Here is a 22,875-nt window from a genome sequence, read left to right as displayed (position 1 = left end):
ATGCAGCTTGGTGTGTAGCTCTGCTATCATAGGGAGAGGATGCACCTCCGACACCAACTGGCTGTTAGGTTCCTGGAGGTCAACACACAACCGAATCTTACCACACTTCTTGTGCGAGACCACCAATGGGCTCACCCTTTCCAACGCATCAATGCATCCAATAACTCCCTGTTCAACCAAGTTTTGTCGACACTTCTCTAACTGAGAGAGGGAGCCTCTGCAGTTTGTGGCGAACCGGGAAAGCGTTGGCCTTTAATACGATCTTGTGCTGGTACCCCTTAATGCCTGGTAGAACACAGAGATGAGTTGTAACAGGCCCGTGTTCTACAACAAACACTTCGCCCATCATTGGGTGGATGGTGAGCCCAAACTGTGTCAAAAGATCCAGTCCCATTAATGCTTCAGTGGCGCCTTAATTAACGATGTAAAAGTTCGTCATTACCTGACTACCGTTAACACTCACTCTACTAGGTAGGATGCCGACAACGACGAGTGGTGTTCTCCCTACCCCATAGAGTTTGGTTTTAGTCGCCTTCACTCAGGCACTCTTGATATGTTCTTTTGCAAAAGATGAGGAGAACAGTGAAACGGACACACTGGTATCCACTTGCAGGCATAGCATCCTTTCCTGTCCTTCTACACTAATCACAACTTGACACATTAGCCATCCTAGGTGTTTCTTGTTGCTGCAACTCAGGATAACTTCCTCCTCTTCACACTTCTGGACCTTCTTGAACCCCGAGGAATGACACAACACTGCCCAATGGCCCCAATGGCCAATGGCCCAGTGGCTGGCTATGAAACACCCTTTGGTGCTTCACACTGTGAAGCAACAATGCCTTCTTCCGTGTTGCCGTGAAGTCGTTGCCACCAACAGCTACGAGGAACGTCTCAAACTGGTGCTCCCAGTCCATCTAGGCGCAGGAGGGCTTCCTAGGACACTGCAGAAATGGCAGACATATTCCAGTGGCCTCCATTGTAGGTGAGAATCCTACTCACTGCACCAAAATATAGTGTCTGGTCACAAGGCTAGGAGGGTGAGGAGAAACGCACTACCTGTACAACTGTCAGGAAGCCCAGTCCCATTTATTCACTTGGTAACCTGTACATCAACTCTGGTTCGAACTAAAGCATTCGAACTGAACCGAACATAATTGAACCATACCAACTGAACAAACCAACACTACAGAGAGGACAACAACAGACGCTGTTCCTAATATCTGGTCGTTTACATCACTGAGAGCTGTCCCCAGTGATGGATACTGAGATGGGAGTCATACTAATATTGCTTGCTGCTGTCCAGTCTCCATAAAAGTTAGTGTAAAGTATAATAACTGATATAATAAGCAGGGAAGATGGGGCAACCTCGGGCCCTACTTTGTCATTTATGCCTCCAATGGGGACTATCCCAAAGGTAAGACAAAGGGATTTTTTTCTGGTTTCAGTGAGGATGATAGAAGAATTGGAGAGAGCATGTTGAGAAGAATGATTATTGATCTGGAGAGTGACATGAGGGAGATGTGAGTAAGGAGTTCAAAGGTTCAACTTTGGGGCAGTGGCTAGTGATGAGTCTATGGCAGCATCCTGTCCCAGAGTGCCTGTCAGGTGATGGTGGGGACCATGGAGTGCCTTCAGTGGCCCTTAAATCAAACCCCCAGATATCTTTGCATGTATAATCAAAGTGATGCTTGCTTCTGCACCACAAAAACATCAGAAGAAGACATCAGAGTAAAAGTCAGAGAAATAATGGTTGAAGACATAAAAAGAGATGGCTGAAGTGTTTAACAGATACTTCCACTCACTGCTTACTAAGGAGAATAATTTAGGGAAGAAAGAATAATGATGGAAAATGGGAATGGTTTGAAACAGGCTGTGAAATCAACAAAACTAAAGAATATGTTGGAAGAGCTGGATGTAAGGAAAGCAATGGGACCTGATCGTGTGTCAAGCTGGATTCTAAAGGAGTGCAGCCCAAAATGCCTAAAGAATGGAAACAGGTGGATATTATCCCTATTCACAAGGCTGGAAGTAAAGAAGGCCCATTAAACTATAGACCAGTATTACTGACTAGAGTGGTAGCAAAGATTTGTGAAAAGATAACAAAAAAGGATGAGTGAAATACCTGGAAGACAGCAACGTGATAACTGACAGACAATTTAGGTTCAGAGAAGGAAGGTCTTGTGTTACAAATTTGATAAGCTCCCACTCATGAATAATGGACATAGTGCAAGAGAGAGATGGATGGGTTGATAAAGCACCATACAAAAGGCTAATATGTGGAAATTGAAAAAAAATATAGGAGGACTGAGAGGATCATTATTAAAATGGGTGAATGACTTTTTGATGGACAGAGAAATGAGGACAGTAATCAAAGGCAATAAGTCAGAATGGAGAGCAGTAATAAGTAGCATTCTGCAAGGATCGGTACTACCACCAGTTATGTTTGCAATGCAGTATATGTGAATAATTTGATGAAAGGGATGACAAGCTACATAAGTCTCTTTGCTGATGATGCTAAGATTATGAGAAAAAGTAACAAATGAAGAAGACTGTGAAGCTCTGAATTGAGACTTAATTGAGATAAATGAATTGTTGTTAAGGTAAAACATGGAGTTTAATGCCAAGAAATGTATTGTGGTGGAGTTTGGAAAGAATGCAAGAAGAACAGAAAGCAACTACTATTTGGGAAATGAGAAAATTACTATAAAAACAGAAGAAAAAGATCTGGGAGTAACCATTCCTAATAAACTGTCATTTGAGAAGCATATATAAAAAAGATCACTGGAGAAACATACAATCTACTGAAAAACATCAAGATGGCATTCATTTATATTGATGAAGACATGATAAAAATCTGATAACAACAATGATACATCCAAGATTGGAGTATGCTGCATTAGTGTGGACACCAAGTTTGAAGAAGGATATCAGAAAACCAGAAAGAATTCAGAGCTTCAACTAAAATCCCAACAAACCTAAGAGGGCATAGTTATGAAGAGAGGTTGAAGAGATTGGGCTTGACTACACTGGAATAAAGGGAAAGAGTTGGTTTGATAGCAATATATGAAATACTGGAAGGAATGGAAAAGTTAGACAAGGATGACCAGATGCAAAAGATACCAGAGGACATGGAGGAAATTGAAAAGGAGTGTTTGCAGAAGAGATATCAAGAAACTTAGCTTCCCCCACAGAAGCATATCAGTTTGGAATGTTCTTTTTGATGAGACTGTGTGTGTCAAGACAATCCATAAATTTAAAAAAAAAGTTGGATAAAAGTTAATATGGAGACAGGACAGTACTATCCTAGTGTGGCTCTTATCCTTTATTTCACAACTAGGTAAATACACACACACACACACACACACACACACACACACAGTGACAATGCAAAATTTGTGAAAAGAGTGAAGGAGATTGAAGATTATGAAGAATTGCAAAGACATCTAGACAAGGTATTGGAGTGGAGCAAGAGATGCCAAATGGAATTTAACTCTGGAAAGTGTAAAAAGATGGAGCTTGGAAAAAGTAAGAGAAGGTGTAGTAATAACTATAAGATGGGGAATGAATAAGACAACAGAAGAAAAGATCTGGAAGTGATACTCTCAGAGGAATTATCACCAGAAAACATATTAATAAGACAACTACCTCCTAAAAAATATGAGTTGCCTTTGCCTATCTAGATGAAGAAATGATGAGGAATATAATCACCACAATGATACATTCAAGATTAGAATACGCATGCAGCACCAATTTGATCACTACATGAAAAAAAAAGCCCATAAAGTTGGAAGGTATACAGAGAGCAGTAATCAAGATTACACCAGAATTGCAAGATTTGCCTTACAAAGAGAGACTAGGATGCAACTTACAATCTTGGAAAGGAGACAAAAGAGAGGTGACATGATTGCACTTTACAGATTACTGAGTGGAATGGAAAAACTAGATAGGGAAGATCCATTTGTAATGAACGAAAGAGAAACAAGGAGACGTGGAAGAAAACTAAAGGCCTGCAGAAGAGACATAAAGAAGTTTAGCTTCCCTCATAGAAGGTTTGAGCCATGGAATGGACTGGAGGGGGAAGTGGTGTGTGCTAGGAATATTCATGACATTAAGGAAGTTGGATAAAAACAGTTATGGAGACAGGACAGTACAAGCTCAGCTCTTCTCCCTTATGTCACAACTAGGTAAACACACACACACACACACACACACACACACACACACACACACACACACACACACTATGATTAGACCAGAGTTGCAATATACTGAATCAGTGTGGTCTCCCCACAAGAAGAAACAGGTGAAAAAATAGAAAGGATACAAGGGATGGCAACAAAGATGGTTCCAGAACTGGAAGAATCAACATATGAAGACAGGTTAAAGGAGATGAATCTGCTAACATTGGAACAAAGGAGAGAAAGGGAGATTTAATACTAATTTATAAATTGTGGAATAGAGTGGAAGAAATAGATAATGAGGACATAGCAAAAACTAAGAAAGGGAAGATGCTTGAGTAACATATAGAAATATAGTTTCCCACAGAGAAATATAGAAGTTTGAAACAAGCTAAGTGAGGATGTAGTATTGGCAACGAGTATGCATAACTTTAAGGAAAAACTGGACAAGTGTAGATATGGAGACATGACCACACGAACATAACTGAGACCCTGTAAATTACAACTAGGTAAACACACACACACAAAAGAGAAAACATTTGTGTGGCAGAGTGAGGTGAGTGAAGAAATGGGTCTAGGGGAAATCCAAGTGACTGAAGAGGATGTCCAGAAACAGATGGAGGGACTAGATGTTAGGAAGGCCCCTGGACCTGATGGAGTGTCAGGATGGATACTAAAAGAGCACAATCAGCAGTTGACATGGGTAATACATAATATTATTGAAAGCTCCCTAATTGAAAGCAGAGTCCCAATTGAATGGAAGAGAGCCAACATAGTGCCAGTATACAAAGGTGATAGTAAAGAGGAGCCCTTAAACTATAGACCTGTGTCTCTAACAAGTGTGGTGTGCAAAATGTGTGAAAGATTGGTGAAGGATAAATGGATGCAGTACCTAGAAGGAAATGAAATGATAATAAAGCAACAATTTGGATTTAGGAGAGGGAGATTGTGTGTTACAAACTTACTGAGTTTTTATTCTAGAGTGGTGGATATAATGCAAGAAAGAGATGGATGGGCTGATTGTCTTTATTTAGGCTTTAGGCTTGCTGAGATGGATGGAAAATTTCTTGACAAACAGAGAAATGAGAACGGTGGTAAAAGATAAAAAACTATCATGGAGGGAAGTCATAAGTGGAGTACCCCAAAGCTCAGTACTTGCACCAATCATGTTTGCAGTCTATATAAATGATATGACAGAGTGTGAACAGCTACATGAGCCTTTTTGCAGATGGTGCAAAGTTACTGAAGAAAGTTGAGAGTGCAGAGGACTGTGGAATGTTATAAGAAGACCTGAACAAGATATCAGAGTGGAGTTATAGATGGGAGATGGAATTTAATTGAAAGAAGTGTAAGGTAATAGAATTTGGAAAAGTACAAGAAGAGTAAAAAAGGAAATTATGTATTGAATGGTGTAAGTTTGAGTGGAGCAGAAGAGGAAAAGGATTTATGTGTTACAGTGACTGGGAACCTGATCCTGGAGAGACACATTAGCAAAATTACAGGAGAAACCTATAACTTGTTGAGAAGAATAAGGCAGGCCTTTGCATATATGGATGAAGAGATGGTCAGGAAGATGATCATGTCACTCATAAGACCTAGACTAGAATATGCAGCAGTAGTGTGGTCGCCATACAAGAAAAAGGATATAAGGAAGTTGGAGAGAGTTCAGAGAGCAGCTATGAAGATGGTACCAACTATCAGGGACTTGTCATATGAAGAGAGACTAGAAAGGCTACATCTACCAACGTTGGAAAAGAGGAGAGAAAGGGGAGACTTGATTGCGATATATAAAGCATATGAGGTAGTAGAGGAGGTGGACTGGAGCGACTTAATGGTTTGGGATACACGGGACACTAGAGGACATGGGAAGAGGCTGAAGAGGAGTGCTTGTAGAAGAGACGTCAAAAAGTATAGTTTCCCATATAGAAGTATTGATGTATGGAACAGTCTGGATGAGGAGATAATAAATGCAGAAAGTATATATGGATTCAAGGCTAAGTTGGATATTAAAAGATATGAAGATGGGACAGCACGAGCATAGCTCTTTTCCCATAAAGCACAACTAGGTAAATACAACTAGGTAAATACACATATTGCTATATTGCTTTTTTTTTACAGATATATCAAGGCCAAGACAATGTTTAGATGCACACCAGAAAAGGGAGAATTGGAGCTGGTACAGAAGCTGCCTTTAGATTGGCATGCATTTAATCACAAGCCCAGCTGGCAGGTAAGTTATTTTCCATCACTGTTCCCTTTCAGGCATCATAAATACAAGACATTAAATTCACTACAATGAAATTAGACAGGGTGCATTAGGTGCATTATGCTTACAAATCCAAAGAAGTATGTATATTTTATTTTCTTGTAAATGACAGAAGCTTCTCAATCTACCAGGAAATATTGCAGTTCATTACAGTGTTCTTTGAATTAGACCACAAACATATGTAACAGATCTCAATCCTGAATAGGGATTCCTTCACAAAAGAGGTAATTAATGTTTCTTGAGTTTTTTTTTTTTTTCATGATAGGTCATGCTTTTTCCATTGAATTAAGGTCTGGGCTGCTTGTTAGTACTAAAAACATGAATGGACAAAAATTGCCACCTAATATCATAAATGGAATTCAACAGTGCTACTTTGATACCAGATTTGTAATGGCTGGGCAAGATAATAGAGTTTTGAAATCTGTCAGTTTCTTAGCCTATGTTCTCTACTAAAAGACATCCTAGTAACTGGTTGCATTTTCATCTGTACTTTCATCATAACACATACTGCTGATCTCCATTATCCAGTCTTTATATTTTAGTGCAAAACTCAGTCTCTCAGGCTTATGCACTGGTGTCAATAAAGACTTCTACAGTGGAGTAATAAAAAATAGAGGTCACTTGTTGCATACTTCTCAAAGAAGCTTCATTTAATAGTTCAGACTTTCGTCTATTTTTTGGCAAAAAGTAATGAATCAACACTGAAGTTCTTATTTTATAATGCCTACAATATTTCTTGACAAGAAACAGTGTCTTTCAGGAGCCTTAAATTTAGTAGTGGTTAATTTACCCAAATTTTCCTGGCATCACCTCAGTTAATATTTGACTTCTCAAATTCACTCTTGTAGTGTCTGAAATGTACTAAGGACTAAATTCATTGTAGTGTCTGAAATGTACTAAGGACTAAATTCAGTCTCCTTTAGATAGTTGATAAGCGTGACATTATCATGTGACATCTGTTGTTTGTCCCATCACTGGTATCACTGAGAAAGCAATTTAAATACAGTAGTACCTTCACTTACAAGTGCACCAACTTATGACTTTTCCAAGTTATGAGCTGTTGCGCAGTGGATTTTTTGCTTTGAGTTGTGAGCCAAAATTCAAGTTATAAAGCAGCTTCAGATAGGCCGCCACTAGTTGGCACAGCGAACACCACAACATCAGCATTCCTAGTCTCACCTTGTTAGTTCACACACACACACACACACACACACACACACACACACACACACACACACACACACACACACACACACACACACACACACACACACACTCACTCACTTTTTTAGATAACAGATAAATGAGAAATACAGTAAAAAGAAAAAAATCCTCTTGGAAACAAGTTACTAGTGGTGTGCCACAGTGACCTGTGTTAGCTGCAATCATGTTTGCAATATATGTAAATGATATGGTGGAAGGAATAGAAAGCTATATGAGTTTGTTTGTTGATGATGCAAAACTGTTAAGAAAAATAGAGAAAGATGACAACTGCATGGCCCTTCAGTAAGATCTGGAAAGGATAAAGGATTGGTCCCATAAATGGGAAATGGAATTTAATAAAGAAATGCAATGGTAGAATTTTGGTAAAGCATGAGAAGACCAAGAGGCATATACACAATGGGAAATGAGAATATATCAGAAAGGAAACAGAAGAAAAAGATCCCAGGGTAATCATAGTGGATAGCCTGTCACCAGAAAAGCACATAAATAAAATCACAGCCAAAACTTCTATCCTTTTAGGAAACATTAAGGCAGCTTTCAGTTATATAGATGGAGAAATGACTAAGAAACTGATTACAACCCTAATAAGGCCAAGATTGGAGTATGCAGCCCTGGTATTGTCTCCAAACTTGAAAAAAAAAAAAACACATAAGAAAATTAGAAGGAATTCAAAGAGCAGCCTCAAAACTTCCTTCCAATTTAAAGAAACTGTCATGAAGAGAGGATGAAGGCATTAAAATCGACAAGTTTGGAATAGAGAAAGGAAAGAGGAGATTTAATTGCAGTGTATAGAGCTACAAAAGGATTAGAAAAAAATTGACAATGAAGAATTGATGATTTGGGATACCAGGGTCACTAGAGGACATGGAAAGAAACTGAAAAAAGAGCTACAGCAGGGAGGATGTAAAGAAGTTCAGCTCCAGCAATGTTGTATTGATGTGTGGAATGCATTGGATACAAAAAGTCATCAATGCTAAAACCCTGCATAAATTTAAGGAAGGAATAGACATTCGTAGACATGGAGACCGGACAACACGAGCATAGCTCTCTTCCTGTATGTTACAGCTAGATAATTACACACACACACACACACACACACACACACACACACACACACACACACACACACACACACAGTCTATTTAGATCTGAAAAAAGCTTTTGATACAGTTCCACATAAAAGTCTCGTATGGAAACTGAACATCGAGGAGGGCTAAAAGGAAAAATACTTAAGTGGATGAAGGATTATCTCCAAGGTAGGGAAATGAGTACAGTAATCAGAGATAATAAATCAAGTTGGTGTGAAGTAACAAGCGGAGTACCACAAGGGTCTGTGTTGGCACCTATAATGTTTCAGGTCTATATAAATGATATGACAGTGGGTTTAAATAGCTACATTAACATGTTTGCAGATGATGCAAAATTGATGAAAGTAATAAAGAACCAAGAGGATTGTGAGGAACTACAGAGGAATATTGATAGAATTTATGAATGGAGTAAACGATGGAAATTAGAATTCAATATAAAGAAGTGCCATGTAATGGAGATGGGAAGAAGTAAAAGGAGACCTTCATGGGAGTATAAGATGGGAGGAATCACAATACCAAAGAGCAAAGAAGAAAAAGACTTGGGAGTAATAATTCAAGACATGCTATCACCAGAAAAACACATCAATGGAATATTTGGCTCTACATATAATTTGCTAGCAAATATCAGGGTGGCATTTAATTACCTAGACAAAGAAATGATGAAGAAAATCATAACACACATGATACGCCCCAAACTGGAATACGCAGCAGTGGTATGGTCTCCACACAAGAAGAAAGATATAAGGAAATTGGAAAGAATACAAAGAACAGCTACGAAAATGATACCTGAATTGGAAGACCTAAGTTACGAGGAAAGACTGGAAGAAATTGGATTACCAACACTGCAAGAAAGAAGGGAAAGAGGAGACCTGATAACAATGTTCAAATTAGTAAATGGCATGGAGAAGATAGACAGAGATGACCTAGTTGTAAAAGTGGAGGAAGGAGATAGACATACAAGGGGACATATGAAGAAATTAAAGAAGAGTCATTGTTTGGGAGATATTAAGAAATACAGCTTTCCGCATCGAATGGTTGAAATATGGAATAACTTAAAAGAAGAGGTGGTTGCGGCAGAGTGTGCACATGTTTAAAGAGAGATTGGACAAATTCGGGTATTGAGACAGGACTAATTGAGCTTTGGCTTGGACCCTGTACTATATAACTAGGTAAAATACAACTAGGTAAAAACACACACACACACACACACACATGGACATGAGGTGGAGCTGACAGGACGTGTTTTCCAGTGCTCTACATATAGAAGTGAAGAAATAACACAAATTGCTCATAGTTGAACAAGATATGTCATGAAGATCGAGAAATACCAAGGTGGTAAATAGGGAGGGGAGAAACAATGCTGTGAGTATAGTTATCCTGTCTCTAAGAAAATTTGATTTGTTTACATTTTGGACAAACATGGCAGAGGGTGACACCCCAAATGAAAGGGGATCTTTTGAAGGTTTCACTGGAGAAGAAAGAGAACTGAATTATAGGTTGAAGTGTAGAAAGATTTTGTATATGGAGGAAATGATGGACAAGTTATTGGAGAGAGTATTGGAGGCTTACTAGGAGACAGGTATGGAGTTGATGAGTATTACAACAAGGTTGATTGAGATGGAAGATAAAAATGAAAAGTTGAAAGTGGAAAATGACTGTTAGAAAAAACAAATAAGGGAAAGTACAGATTGTTCAGAAAGAAGATGAGAAAATGAAGGCAAGTGTAAAGGTTGTGGAAATGAGGCAAAAAGTGGGTAAATGTATGTAAAACTGAAGAAAATCACTAAAGAAAATAATAGAACAACAAGAAAATGAGAAACAAAACCTGAGACAGAAACTGGTAAATGTTATTAAGGGAGAAAAGTTAGCAAAAGACACTATAGAAGAGTATAAACAAGTAATTGTATTTGGTTGTAAGGAAAAGAAAATAGCAAGAATTCAAAGAGAGGAAAAGGAAAAGAACCTGTTGAATAAATTACCAAAGAAAATGAAAGGTGAAGACAGTCAGGTAGTAAAGCAAGTGGAAGAGCTCCATAGAATTGGAAAATATGAAGAAAAAAAAAATGAGACCCATAAGAATAAGATTTGCAAAACAGGTACAAGCAGAAGAGGTAATTAGTGGGTCTTGGAGGTTGTCTGGAGATGAAGAATATAAGAATGTATGGATAAGCAGGGATCTGGATGACACTGAAAGGTTGAAGCAAAAGGAGCTAATAAATGCAGCTAAACAAAAAAAACAAAACAAAAATGGAAGAGGAGAAAAGTTTTATTGGAGTGTAAGAGATATGAGAATAAAGAAGTGGTACATCAAATAGTAAGTAAAGTATATTATACTAATGTAAATGGATTAATGTCAATAAAGATGGAAATAAATGAGTTATTAAACAGAAATGCACTGGATATTGTATATGTGAGACAAAATGGAAAAATGAACAGGGAACTCCAACATTAGTGATGATAAATATGATTTATGGATGAAAAATAGAAGTGACAAGGGAGGAGGTGGAGTGATCATTCTGACAAAAAAATGTGTTAAAGTGGAGAAGGCAATAAAAAGTGAAGACAAGTCTGAAATTCTACAAGTGATGATTAGAAGTGGAAATGGAAGGATAATGAATTGTTTAGGAGTGTATGTGCCACCTATGACCATTACTTGGCAAAAAGAAGAGCAATGAAGAGATGTTGGTAGTGTTAAAAGGTCTTGAAGAGATAGTGATGGAAAATAGTGATATAGTTATTGTTGGTGATTTTAATTGTAAGGAGATAAATTGGGAGACAATAACAACTACTGGAAGTGAGAACTCATGGAGTAATAAACTATTAAACTGGGTGGTGGAAAACTTGATGACTCATTGGGTTGATTGTGATACATTTAGTGGAAGAGATAAACCATCAAGACTTGATTCAGTGTTTACCAAACATGAAAATTATTGAAACTATACATTATGATAACCCTCAAGGTAAAAGTGATCATGTGTTGATGGAATTTAATTTGAAAAAAAATGGAAATATAATTGTTGATGAAAATTATAAGGTAAGAAGATTAAAAGCTGATTTTGAAAAATTAAGAAAGTACTTTGTTGCTGTGGACTGGAAAGACTTTAAACATGCAAAAGATGTTGAGGAAAAATGGGATGAATTTATAAGGATATATAATATTGCTGTGGAGAAATTTATTCAAGAGGAGGAGCAAGATGTAGAAAGGGTAAGGAATGATTCAATACAAAATGCAAAAAATGCTGGAAATTATAAGTTAAATGCTTGAAATAGATGGAAGAAGAGGAAAATTGAGAGGAATATATTGATGCTAGAAATGAGTATGTTGGGATAATAAGAATGGAGAGAAGAAACTATGAAAGAGATATAATAGAAAAGTGTATAAATGAACCAAAACTATTCTTTAGACATATTAATGGGAAGATGAAGAAGAGAGAAGGTGTATCAAGACAAAGTTGAAGGAAAAGTCTAAAGGATGCACTGGACAAGGCGTAGGTTATGAACAAAAATTTCAGATCAGTATTTACTGTGGAAGAGGAGTTTGATGCTGGAAGGAATAATTTGGTGAGGAATATATTAAGTACAGTCCCAGTCAGTTATGAGGAAATACTTAAGATGATGGAAGAACTTGATGTAAATAAAGCATCTGGTCCAGATGGAGTATCAAACTGGATATTGAAAGAATGCAGAGAACAACAGGCTGATAAAATTCACAGTATGGTGGTGACATCATTGTTGTAGGGAAGAGTACCAAAAGATTGGAAGAGAGTGAATATTGCACCTATATTTAAAGGAGGAAATAAGGAACATCCACTAAATTATAGACCAGTGTCATTGACTAGTGTTGTAGGAAAACAATGTGAAAGAACAATAAAGAAAAGTTGGATGGAACACTTGGGAAGAGATAAAGTTTTGGTAAATTGTCAATTTGGATTTAGAAGGGGAAGATCATGCTCCATGCAGTTATTATCCTTTTATTCAAAGGTAGTTGATATTGTGCAGGAGAGAGATGGATGGGTGAATGGTGTCTACTTTGACTTGAAGAAGGCTTTCGACAAAGTACCACACCAAAGATTGCTATAGAAGATAAAAAAAAAAATATGAAAAAATTGGAGGAAGACTGCTTGAGTGGATGGAGGATTATTTGGATAATAGAGAGCTGAGAACTGTAATACAAGACCAGAATTCATCTTGACTGAAAGTAACTAGTGGTGTCGCACAGCGGTCAATGTTGGGACTGATAATGTTTGTGATATATGTAAATGACATGAATGAACAACTAGATAGCTATATGAACTTATTTGCAAATGATGCTAATCTGATGAGAAGGGTAGAAAATGTAAATGACTATGATACTGCAAGATGATTTAAATAAGATAAATAAGTGGAATAAATCTTGGCAAATGGAATTCAAATTAAGTAAATGTAAAGTAATGGAGTTTTGTAAGAGTGAAAAATAATACAATATCATTATGAGATGGATGGTGTGAAGTTAAAGAAATTAAAAGAAGAAATGGATTTGGGAGTAACAGATACTGAGAATTTAACTTCAAACAGACACATCAATAAAATTACTGGAGAGATGATGAATTTGTTAAAAAGAGTAAGAATGGCATTCTCACATTTGGATGAAAGAATGATAAAAAAAAAGTTGTTCATTTCCATGATAAGACAAAGATTGGAATATACGGCAATGATGTAGTCTCCTCATACAAGGAGGAATATTATAAAATTGGAAAGAGAACTAAGAGCAGTCACAAGATGGTTCCGGAGTTGAGAAATTCATCCTATGAAAAGAGATTAAGAATGATGAAAATTCCTACCCTTGAAAACAGAAGAGAGAGTGGAGATTTAATAAACATTTATAGAATGATAAATAGTATGAAAAATGGGGACAAAGAATGTTTTATATGTTAAGACACACAGAGTGCAAGGGAACACAGTAAAAAGTTGAAGAAAGTTAACTGTAGAAGAGACATCGAGAAGTTTAGTTTTCCTCACAGAAGTGTGAACAAATGGAATGAACTCAGCAAAGACGTTGTGAATACCAAAGCTGTTCATGCTTTTAAAACCCAATTGGATAGATATAGAGACAGGATAATATGAGATTACTCCCCTCCCGCAAACCACAACTAGGTAAATACACACACACACACACACACACACAGATAAAAACAGTTATGGTGACGGGACAGTACGAGCTTAGTTTTTCTCCCGTATGTCACAACTAGGTAAATAAACACTCACAAAATTGGGAAATATGAAAAAAAAAATGAGACTTATAAGAATAAGGTTTGCAACACAGGTACAAGCAGAAGAGGTAATTAATGGGTCTTGGAGGTTGTCTGGAGATGAAGAATATAAGAATGTGTGGATAAACAGGTATATGGATGAAATTGAAAGGTTGAAACAAAAGGAGCTGGTCAGTGAGGCTAAACAAAAAAAAAAAAAAAAAAAAACTGGGGAGGAGAAAAATTTTTTTCTGGAGAGTAAGAGATATGAGAATAAAGAAGTGGTACATCAAACAGTAAGTAAAGTATGTTATACTAATGTAAACAGATTAATGTCAACAAAAATGGAATTAGATGAGTTCTTAAGCAGAACAACACCAGATGCAGTATTATGAGACAAAATGGAAAAATGAATGGGGAACTCCTGGCATTGGTGATGATAAATATGATTTATGGATGAAAAATAGAAGTGACAAGGGAGGAGGTTAAGTGATCATTCTGACTAAAAAAAATGCGTTAAAGTGGAGAAGGTAATAAAAAGTGAAAACAAGTCTGAAATTTTACAAGTGATGTTTAGAAGTGAAAATGGAAGGATAATGAATTACCTATGTAGGAGTGTTTGTGCCACCTATGACCTATGCTTGGAGAAAGTAAGAGCATGAAGAGATGTTGGTAGATGTGTTAAAAGGTCTTAAAAAGATAGTGATGGAAAATAGTGATATAGTTATTGTTGGTGATTTTAATTGTAAGTAGATAAATTAGGAGACATTAGCAACTACTGAAAGTAAGAACTCAGTGGAGTAATAGACTATTAAACTGAGCAGTGGAAAACTTGATGAGTCAATGGGTTGATAGTGATACCAGATTTATTGGAAGAGATAAACCATCAAGACTTGATTTACTGTTTACCAAGGACATGGAAATTATTGAAATTATACACTATGATAATCTTCTAGGTAAAAGTGATCATGTGTTTATGGTATTTAATTTGAAAAATGAAAATGCAATCATTGATGAATATTATAAGGTGAAAAGATTTAAATATAGTAAAGCTGACTGAAAAATTAAGAATACTTTCTTGCCATGGACTGGAAAGACTGAAAATGCAGAACATTCACAAAAAATGGGATGAATTTATAAATTCATCCCATTTTTCCGAAATGTATAATTCTGATGTGGAGAAATTTGTACCTAGAGGAGGAGCAAGATGTAGAAAAGGTAAAGAATGGTTTAATACAAAATGCAAAGAGGCTTGAAATTGTAAGTTAAATGCTTGGAATAGATGGAAGAAGAGGAAAACTGAGAGCAGATGTGAGGAATATATTGATGCTAGAAACAAATACATTGAGATAATAAGAAAGGAGAAAAGAAACTATGTAAGAGATATAATAGATAAGTGTATAAATGAACCTAGACTATTCTATAGACATATTATTGGAAACATGAAGAAGAAGGAAGGTGTATCAAGATTGAAAGTTGAGGGAAAAATCTATGAGGATGTTCAAGACATGGCGGAGGTTATGAACAATAGTTTCAGATCAGTATTTACTGTGGAAGGCAAGTTTGATGCAGGAAGGAATAAGTTGTTGATGAATATAATAAGTACAGTCCCAGTCAGTTATGAGGAAATACTTAAGGTGAAGGAAGAACTTGATGTAAATAAAGCATCTGGTCTAGATGGAGTATCAAACTGGATATTGAAAGAATGTAGAGAACAACTGGCTGATAAAATTCACAGTCTAGTGGTGACATCACTATCACAGGGAGGAGTGCCTAAAAATTGGAAGAGGGAAAATGTTACACCAATATTCAAAGGAGGAAATAATGAAAACCCATTGAATTATAAACCAGTGTCCTAGTGTTGTAGGAAAAGTATGTGAAAGAACAATAAAGGAAAGATGGGTGGAACATTTGGAAAGAGATAAAGTTTTGGTATATTGTCAATTTGGATTTAGGAGGGGAAGATCATGCTCCATGAACTTATTGTTCCTTTATTCAAGGGTAGTAGATATTGTGTAGGAGAGAGATGGATGGGTGGATGGTGTCTACTGAGACTTGAAGAAAGTGTTTGACAAAGTATCACATTGAAGATTACTATGGAAGATAAGAAATTATGGAAAATTTGGAGGAAAATTGGAGTGGATGGAGGAAAATCTGGATGATTGAGAGATGAGAACTAATACAAGATCAAAATTCATCTTGGCTGAAAGAAACTATTGGTGTCTCACAGGGGTCAGTGTTGGGACTGTTTGTAATATATGTAAATGGCATAAATGAAGAAATGGATAGTTATATGAACTTATTTGCGGATGATGCTAAGCTGATGAGAAGGGTAGAAAATGTAAATGACTGTAAGGTACTGCAAGATGATTTAAATAAAATAAATAGATAGAGTAAATTTTGGCAAATGGAATTCCATTTAAGTAAATGTAAAGTAATAGAGTTTGTTAAGAGTAAGAAAGGAATACAATATCATTATGAGATGGATGGTGTGAAGTTAAAGAAATCATAACAAGAAGTGGATTTGGGAGTAACAGTTACTGAAAATTTGACTCCGGACAGACACATTAATAAAATTACTGGAGAGATGATGAATTTGTTAAAAAAAAGAGTAAGAATGGCATTCTCATGTTTGGATGAAGGAATGATAAAAAAAGTCGTTGATATCCATGATAAGACCAAGATTGGAATATGTGGCAGTGGTGTGGTCTCCTCATACAAAAAGAAATATTATAAAATTAGAAAGAGTACAAAAAAGCAGTCACTAAGATGGTTCCAGAAATTGACCTATGAAGAGAGATTAAGAATGTTGGAAATTCCTACCCTTGAAAATAGGAGAGAGAGAGGAAATTTAATAAACATCTATAGAATGATAAATGGTATAGAAAATGTGGACAAAGAATGTTTTATAAATTTAGACTCACAGAGTACAAGGGGACACAATAAGAAATTGAAAAAAGTTAACTGTAGAAGAGACACCAAGAAGTATAGTTTTCCTCACAGAAGTATGAACAAATGGAATGAACTCAGTGAAGACAATGCAAATGCCAAAACTGTCTGTGCTTTTAAGACCAAACTAGATAGGTATAGAGACAGGATACTATGAGATTACTCCCCACCCGTAAACCACAACTAGGTAAATAAATACAAAGAGAGCGAGAGAGAGTGGGGCAGAGAGCAGAGGAGGCAGGCAGCAGCCAATCAGGAGTTACGTATGTGTATTGTCTCTGCAGAGGATGTGGCTAGCCTGCATGGGAGAAAAACCTTACCATCTTTCAAAAGTGTATAGTTGACTGCATGTCAGCCAGCTCTCCCACATTTTAAGATCTAAGGTGTTCATAAAATAAAGTAAGTGTTCAGTAATTTTGAAATGTCATAATTTGCGAACTGTCTGTTCATAAAATAAGATAAGTGTTCAATAGCCTGAAAGAGGTCATCATACCGACAATTCCATAAAGAGAGGTTTGTTATGTTGAGTCTTTACTGTATTTAAAAATGTTACTTTTTTTTTTTTCTCGATGGGAGGGAAGCTAGAATGGATTAATGGCATTTCATTTAATTTCAATGGGGAAAATGGATTTGATATACAAACAAATTGAGTTCGGACACTGAACAAATTGTAAGTCAAGGTACCACTGGATATCAAAGATTCCTGACACGTCTGACCAAATATGAGGGGATTATCTACCTACTTCATCACTTTTATGGTAGCTAGTGTTTTTCTCCCATCTCTTCACTCTCATATGTTTCAAGAATTCCCAGTTATCATGTTTTGTTTCTATCATATCACATGTTCTACATGTGATTACATACCACCCATTAGGGACACTTTCATTGTTGTTGAGGTATAGTATCAGGTGAAAAGACAGCATATTACTGACAGTAGAAATTCATTTAATCAGATATTTTTAGGTAGGTGTATATAGTAAAAACATACATCTCATTTCCATGACTTAAATACAGGAAATTTGGTAGGGACATTAGCAGAAGTGGTATTAGATTGGCAATTCCACACAGGTTAGCCTAGACAAACTACCAGAAACTCATACACACACCATTCACACTTTTATCCAATTGGCACCTGGTAGAAAGGAATAGTCTCATGGACAGTCCTACTACATCCCAGGAGCTTAGGCACAGCACAGCTTAGCATGTACTTCCACAGCAAGGCACAACATCATACACTGATTTACTCCTGCCCCTTCAAAATGAGACTGCTCCCTATCCCACACCTACTTCAATCCCCAGACCACAACAGATGCATGGTATTTCCTGTGGGGTACACTGCACCCTAAGTTGGTCCTTATGCCAATGGGCCTTTACAGATGCACCTGCACCCTTTCCCAATGGTTGATGAGACCACATTGATTTTCATGCACTCACCACTTGCTTTCTGTTAACTTCTATCAATGACAATCAATTTTGTTAGCTGCACAGTCATTCTTCTCTCATTTAGTGTTCTGTTCATACAGTTCATGTACTACAGGTGTGACTTTTCCTCTTAGCCTTTCACTGAACACTTCTGACTGCATTATTCTTTGAACTTGTTTACAGTCCTTCATGTCAGGTTGGACACTAAAGGAATGTAGAGAACAAGTGGTGGAGCCAATTTGGGATGTGATTAACAGCTCACTGATAGAGGGAAGAGTGCCGAGAGAGTGGAAGAGAGCAAATATAACATCAATACACAAAGGAGGAAAGAGGACTGAGCCACTAAATTATAGACCTGTTTCACTAACTAGTGTTGTGGGCAAAATCTGTGAAATAGTGATCAAGGAAAAGTGGGTGAAATATTTGGAAGAGAACAAAGTTATAACAAATAGTCAATTTGGTTTCAGAAAAGGAAGGTCATGTGTGACAAATTTACTAAGTTTCTATACACGAGTAACAGATGAAGTACAAAACAGAGATGAGTGGGTAGATGCAGTGTACTTGGACATCAAAAAAGCTTTTGATAAAGTTCCACATAAAAACTATTGTGGAAGGTGGAACATATAGGAGGACTGAGAGGGACAATGCTTAAATAGATGAGAGACTATTTAAAGGACAAAAAAATGAGAAATGTGATTAGGGACATCTGTTCAAGTTCGAGTAATGTAACAGGTAGAGTACCACAGGGGTCAGTGTTAGCACCCATTATGTTCCAAATATACATCACTAATATGCATGAGGATTTGACCAGTTATATTAATCTATTTGCTGATGATGCAAAACTGTTAAGAGTAATAAAGAGCCATGTTGATCGTATAGAGTTGCAAAGAGACAAAATTTATGGGTGGAGCAAGAGGTGGAAATTGGAATTCAATGCAAAGAAATGCCATGTGATGGAATTGGGTAAGAGTAAAAGAAGACCTGCATGGGACTATAAAATGGGGGAAGAAGTAATAATGAGGAGCAAGGAGGGAAAGACCTAGGAGTGGTTTTTCAAGATATCCTGACCCCAGAATGGCATATAAATGAGATATTTGGCTCTACGTACAGGATGTTAACAAATATTAGGGTGGCATTTCATTACATGGATAAGACTATGATGAAAAAAATTATAGCCACTATGCTACGTCCCAGACTGGAATAGGCAGCAGTGTTGTGGTCTGCACATATGAAGAAAGACATAAAGAAGTTGGAAAGAATTCAGAGGGCAGCTACAAGGATGGTACCGGAGCTGAAAGACCTAACGTACGAAGGGAGGTTGAAGGAAATGGGTCTGCCAACTTTGCAAGTTAGAAGAGAAAGAGGAGATCCAATAATGGTGTATAAAATAGTTAATCGCATTGAGAAGATAGACAAGCAGGATCTGGTGTTGCCGGAAGAAGATGAAGCTGGACAGATGAGAGGGCACTCAAAGAAGATCAGGAAGAGTCAGTGTTTGAGGGACATCAAGAAGTACAGTTTTCCACATAGAACTGTGAATATCTGGAATGATCTAAATGAGGAGGTTGTTACAGCACCAAACGTGCATAAATTCAAGGAAATTCTGGATAAGTATAGATATGGAGATAGGACACTATGAGCCCTGCTCAAACCCTGTATTATACAAATAGGTGAATACACACACACACACACACACACACACACACACACACACACACACACACACACACACACACACACACACACACAATGAAACTAGGCAGAGCTTTGAAACCATGGGACAGGTTTAGCTGCTTGAAGCATCCATACACTCTAAAACAGCTGATGACTCAAAGCTTTGGGATAGGTGCTGGTGAGCTGACCTTCTCCCACACTCCCAGGTGGTGGAAGGGGGAAAAGTACTGGGTTCCCCTGCTCCTCCTTGGGTCGTTTAGGTGGCAGTGGTGTTTCATCCTTTACATGACTCCCCCCATCAAAAGTCTATCCCAGGTAGGCTCTGCAGAGAAACACCACATAAAAAGATACACAGAAAATTAAACCCAACTAAGGAGATCAGCCCCAAAGTTGTCAGCTCCAGCCACGTGAATGTCTCCATCAATCAGCATCCCTTGAAAGAGTCTGCACTGTGTGAATGTTTTTTCCTCACATTCAGTGTGATGTGGCATTTCAGTGATGCAGCACTTTGTAAACAACATGGTACACCTTGATCTTGCTGTAACAAGTGACTTGGGATTTCTTCTGAGCCAGTTTCAGCCACACAGGTACATAATGTGCTCTGGTCAGAATGAGAGACAGTAAGACACAACAGGGCCAGTCACATTTAGGCAATGAAGACAGAGGCACCATTAGACACTAGACTTCAACAAAAGGGAGAGACGGTGTCTATTCCCGCAACCCTCAAAATGGACACGAGGACACACAATCATGAGTAGGGCCAACCAAGACCCTTGTCTTAAATACTGAGAGCAGTGCAGAACAAGCCTCCAGTAGGACTGACGTTATAGTCAATCATATGAGGCATGCTACCAATATCCCCCCACACTTGGATAATATATATAACCTGTGCCCTAAATATTGCCTCACACTGCTGGCTCCCTGAAGTACGTCTTCTCTTTCTTGTCTCAGGCCATCATTCACAAAGGAACCATGTAGCATGCCAGCCAGCACACAGGTGCTGGACAAAACAGAGCAATACAGGAAGTTTTGGATAAAGAGGGACATGAATGAGGAGGAGAAACTCAAGGTAAATGATCTAATAAAAGAAGCAAAGGTAAAAAACGAGAACAGAATGGAGGAAGAGAAAAAAAAAAGTTCTAATGAAAGGTAAAAGATGAGAGGCTCAGGAAGTGGTATCTGACAAAAAAAGAATAGAAAATGTAAACATGTGGAAAATATATAGTAGACAGTGGCATATACAAATATAAATGGTTTAATATCAACATTGCAAGAATTGAATAATTATATTAAGATAAAGCAGCCCGATATCATGGGTATTACTGAAGTTAAACTAAATGGACAACAGAAAATACAAGAATTGGTAATAGTAATTATAATGTGTGGATAAAACATAGAAATAATAAGAAAGGGTGAGGAGTCATGTTACTTACAAAGAAGAGTATAACAGTGGAAGAGGTTAAAATAGGAGAAGGAATGGCAGAAGTAATTAGAATTCAAACAAAAAGGAAAGGAGAAGGAGGAAGAGATTTTGCAGTGGCTTATGTATCCCCAAAGATGAATGCATGGTCACAAGAGGTTTATAAATTATTGTTAAGAGATACTAGTAACTGTTTGGAGAGAATAATGGCAGAGAGTAATTATATAACACTTATCGGTGACTTTAACTGCAAGGAGGTATGCTGGAAAGAGTGGACCACGGACAGAGGAGAAGAGTCATGGGGATATATGCTTCTAAATTTAATAATGACAAATACTATGACCCAATGGATTGGAGAAAATACAAGATTTGGGGGTAATGAAGAGGCATCAAGGCTAGACTTGGTGTTTACAAAGGAAATGGGCATCATTGAAGGAATAAATTATCAGTGCCCACTAGGTAAGTGACCATCTGTTAATTGAACTCAGTATAGGCAGTGGTCCAATAGAAAATAGGAATTAAATTTACAAGAATGGGAGATATAATGACGGGAAAGCAGATTTTATCAGGTTGAGCAAATATTTTGCAGAGGCTAAATGAAAACAACTGTTCACGGAAAGCAGTACACAGGAAAAGTGGGACATATTCATGGAAATTTATAATGAAGGGGTCAGTAGATATGTACTGAAGATCAAAACAAAGAAAGTGAAAAGAAAAAAGACTGGTTTAATACGAGATGTCTAACAGCAAGAAAAGAAAAAAAAGCACCATTGAATAGATGGAGAAAAAAAAAGGAGGTGAGAAATAGAAAGATTTCAAGAAGGCAAGAAACGAATATATCAGAATCCTGAGAGATGAAGGAAGGAATTATGAGAAAGATATAGTTAACAAGTGCAAAGATGAGCCAAAGTTATTCTTCAGATATGTGAATGGGAAGATGAAAAACAGGCAAACAATAGATAAATTAACGAAAGATGACATTACATACAAAGATACACGGTTACAAGTGGAATTAATGAACAAGTGCTTCCAGTCAGTATTTACCAAAGAAAGCAAATTTGAAGGAGAAAGAGCATGGCACAGAGACAATGTGATGAGAGAGATATAGGTGGACATAAGTGAAATTAAGAAGATTATGAAAGATTTGGATGTAAGTAAGGTTCAAGGACTAGATGGAGTGTCCAACTGGATACTTAAGGAATGTTGTGAACAACTGGCAGAAGGTATATACAATACCACAGTATGTTCTTTTAAGGAAGGAAAAATTCCTCTAGACTGGAAGAGAGCCAATATTATGCCCATTTTTAAAGGAGGTAATAAAGAAGATCTATTAAGTTACAGACCAGTGTCCATAACAAGTGTGGTGGCAAAAATAACGGAAAGAATAGTTAAAGACAGATGGATGGAATATTTAGAAGAAACACAT

The 22,875-nt window shown here is 37.2% G+C and overlaps 1 protein-coding gene across 2 annotated transcripts in view; it reads left to right on the top strand.

Annotated features, from left to right (window-relative positions):
* Positions 1-22,875, top strand: part of LOC135111515 (uncharacterized) — a 716,663-nt gene that overhangs the window by 515,715 nt on the left and 178,073 nt on the right. For both annotated transcript variants that reach the window (XM_064024883.1, XM_064024882.1), the window contains exon 69: positions 6,297-6,408. In XM_064024883.1, coding sequence (XP_063880953.1) covers positions 6,297-6,408 — 112 coding nt within the window. The remainder of the gene's footprint in view (positions 1-6,296; positions 6,409-22,875) is intronic.

The sequence above is a fragment of the Scylla paramamosain genome, chromosome 22 (genome assembly GCF_035594125.1).
Source record: "Scylla paramamosain isolate STU-SP2022 chromosome 22, ASM3559412v1, whole genome shotgun sequence".
Lineage (NCBI taxonomy): Eukaryota > Metazoa > Arthropoda > Malacostraca > Decapoda > Portunidae > Scylla > Scylla paramamosain.
This window is presented reverse-complemented; position numbering and strand designations above follow the sequence as displayed.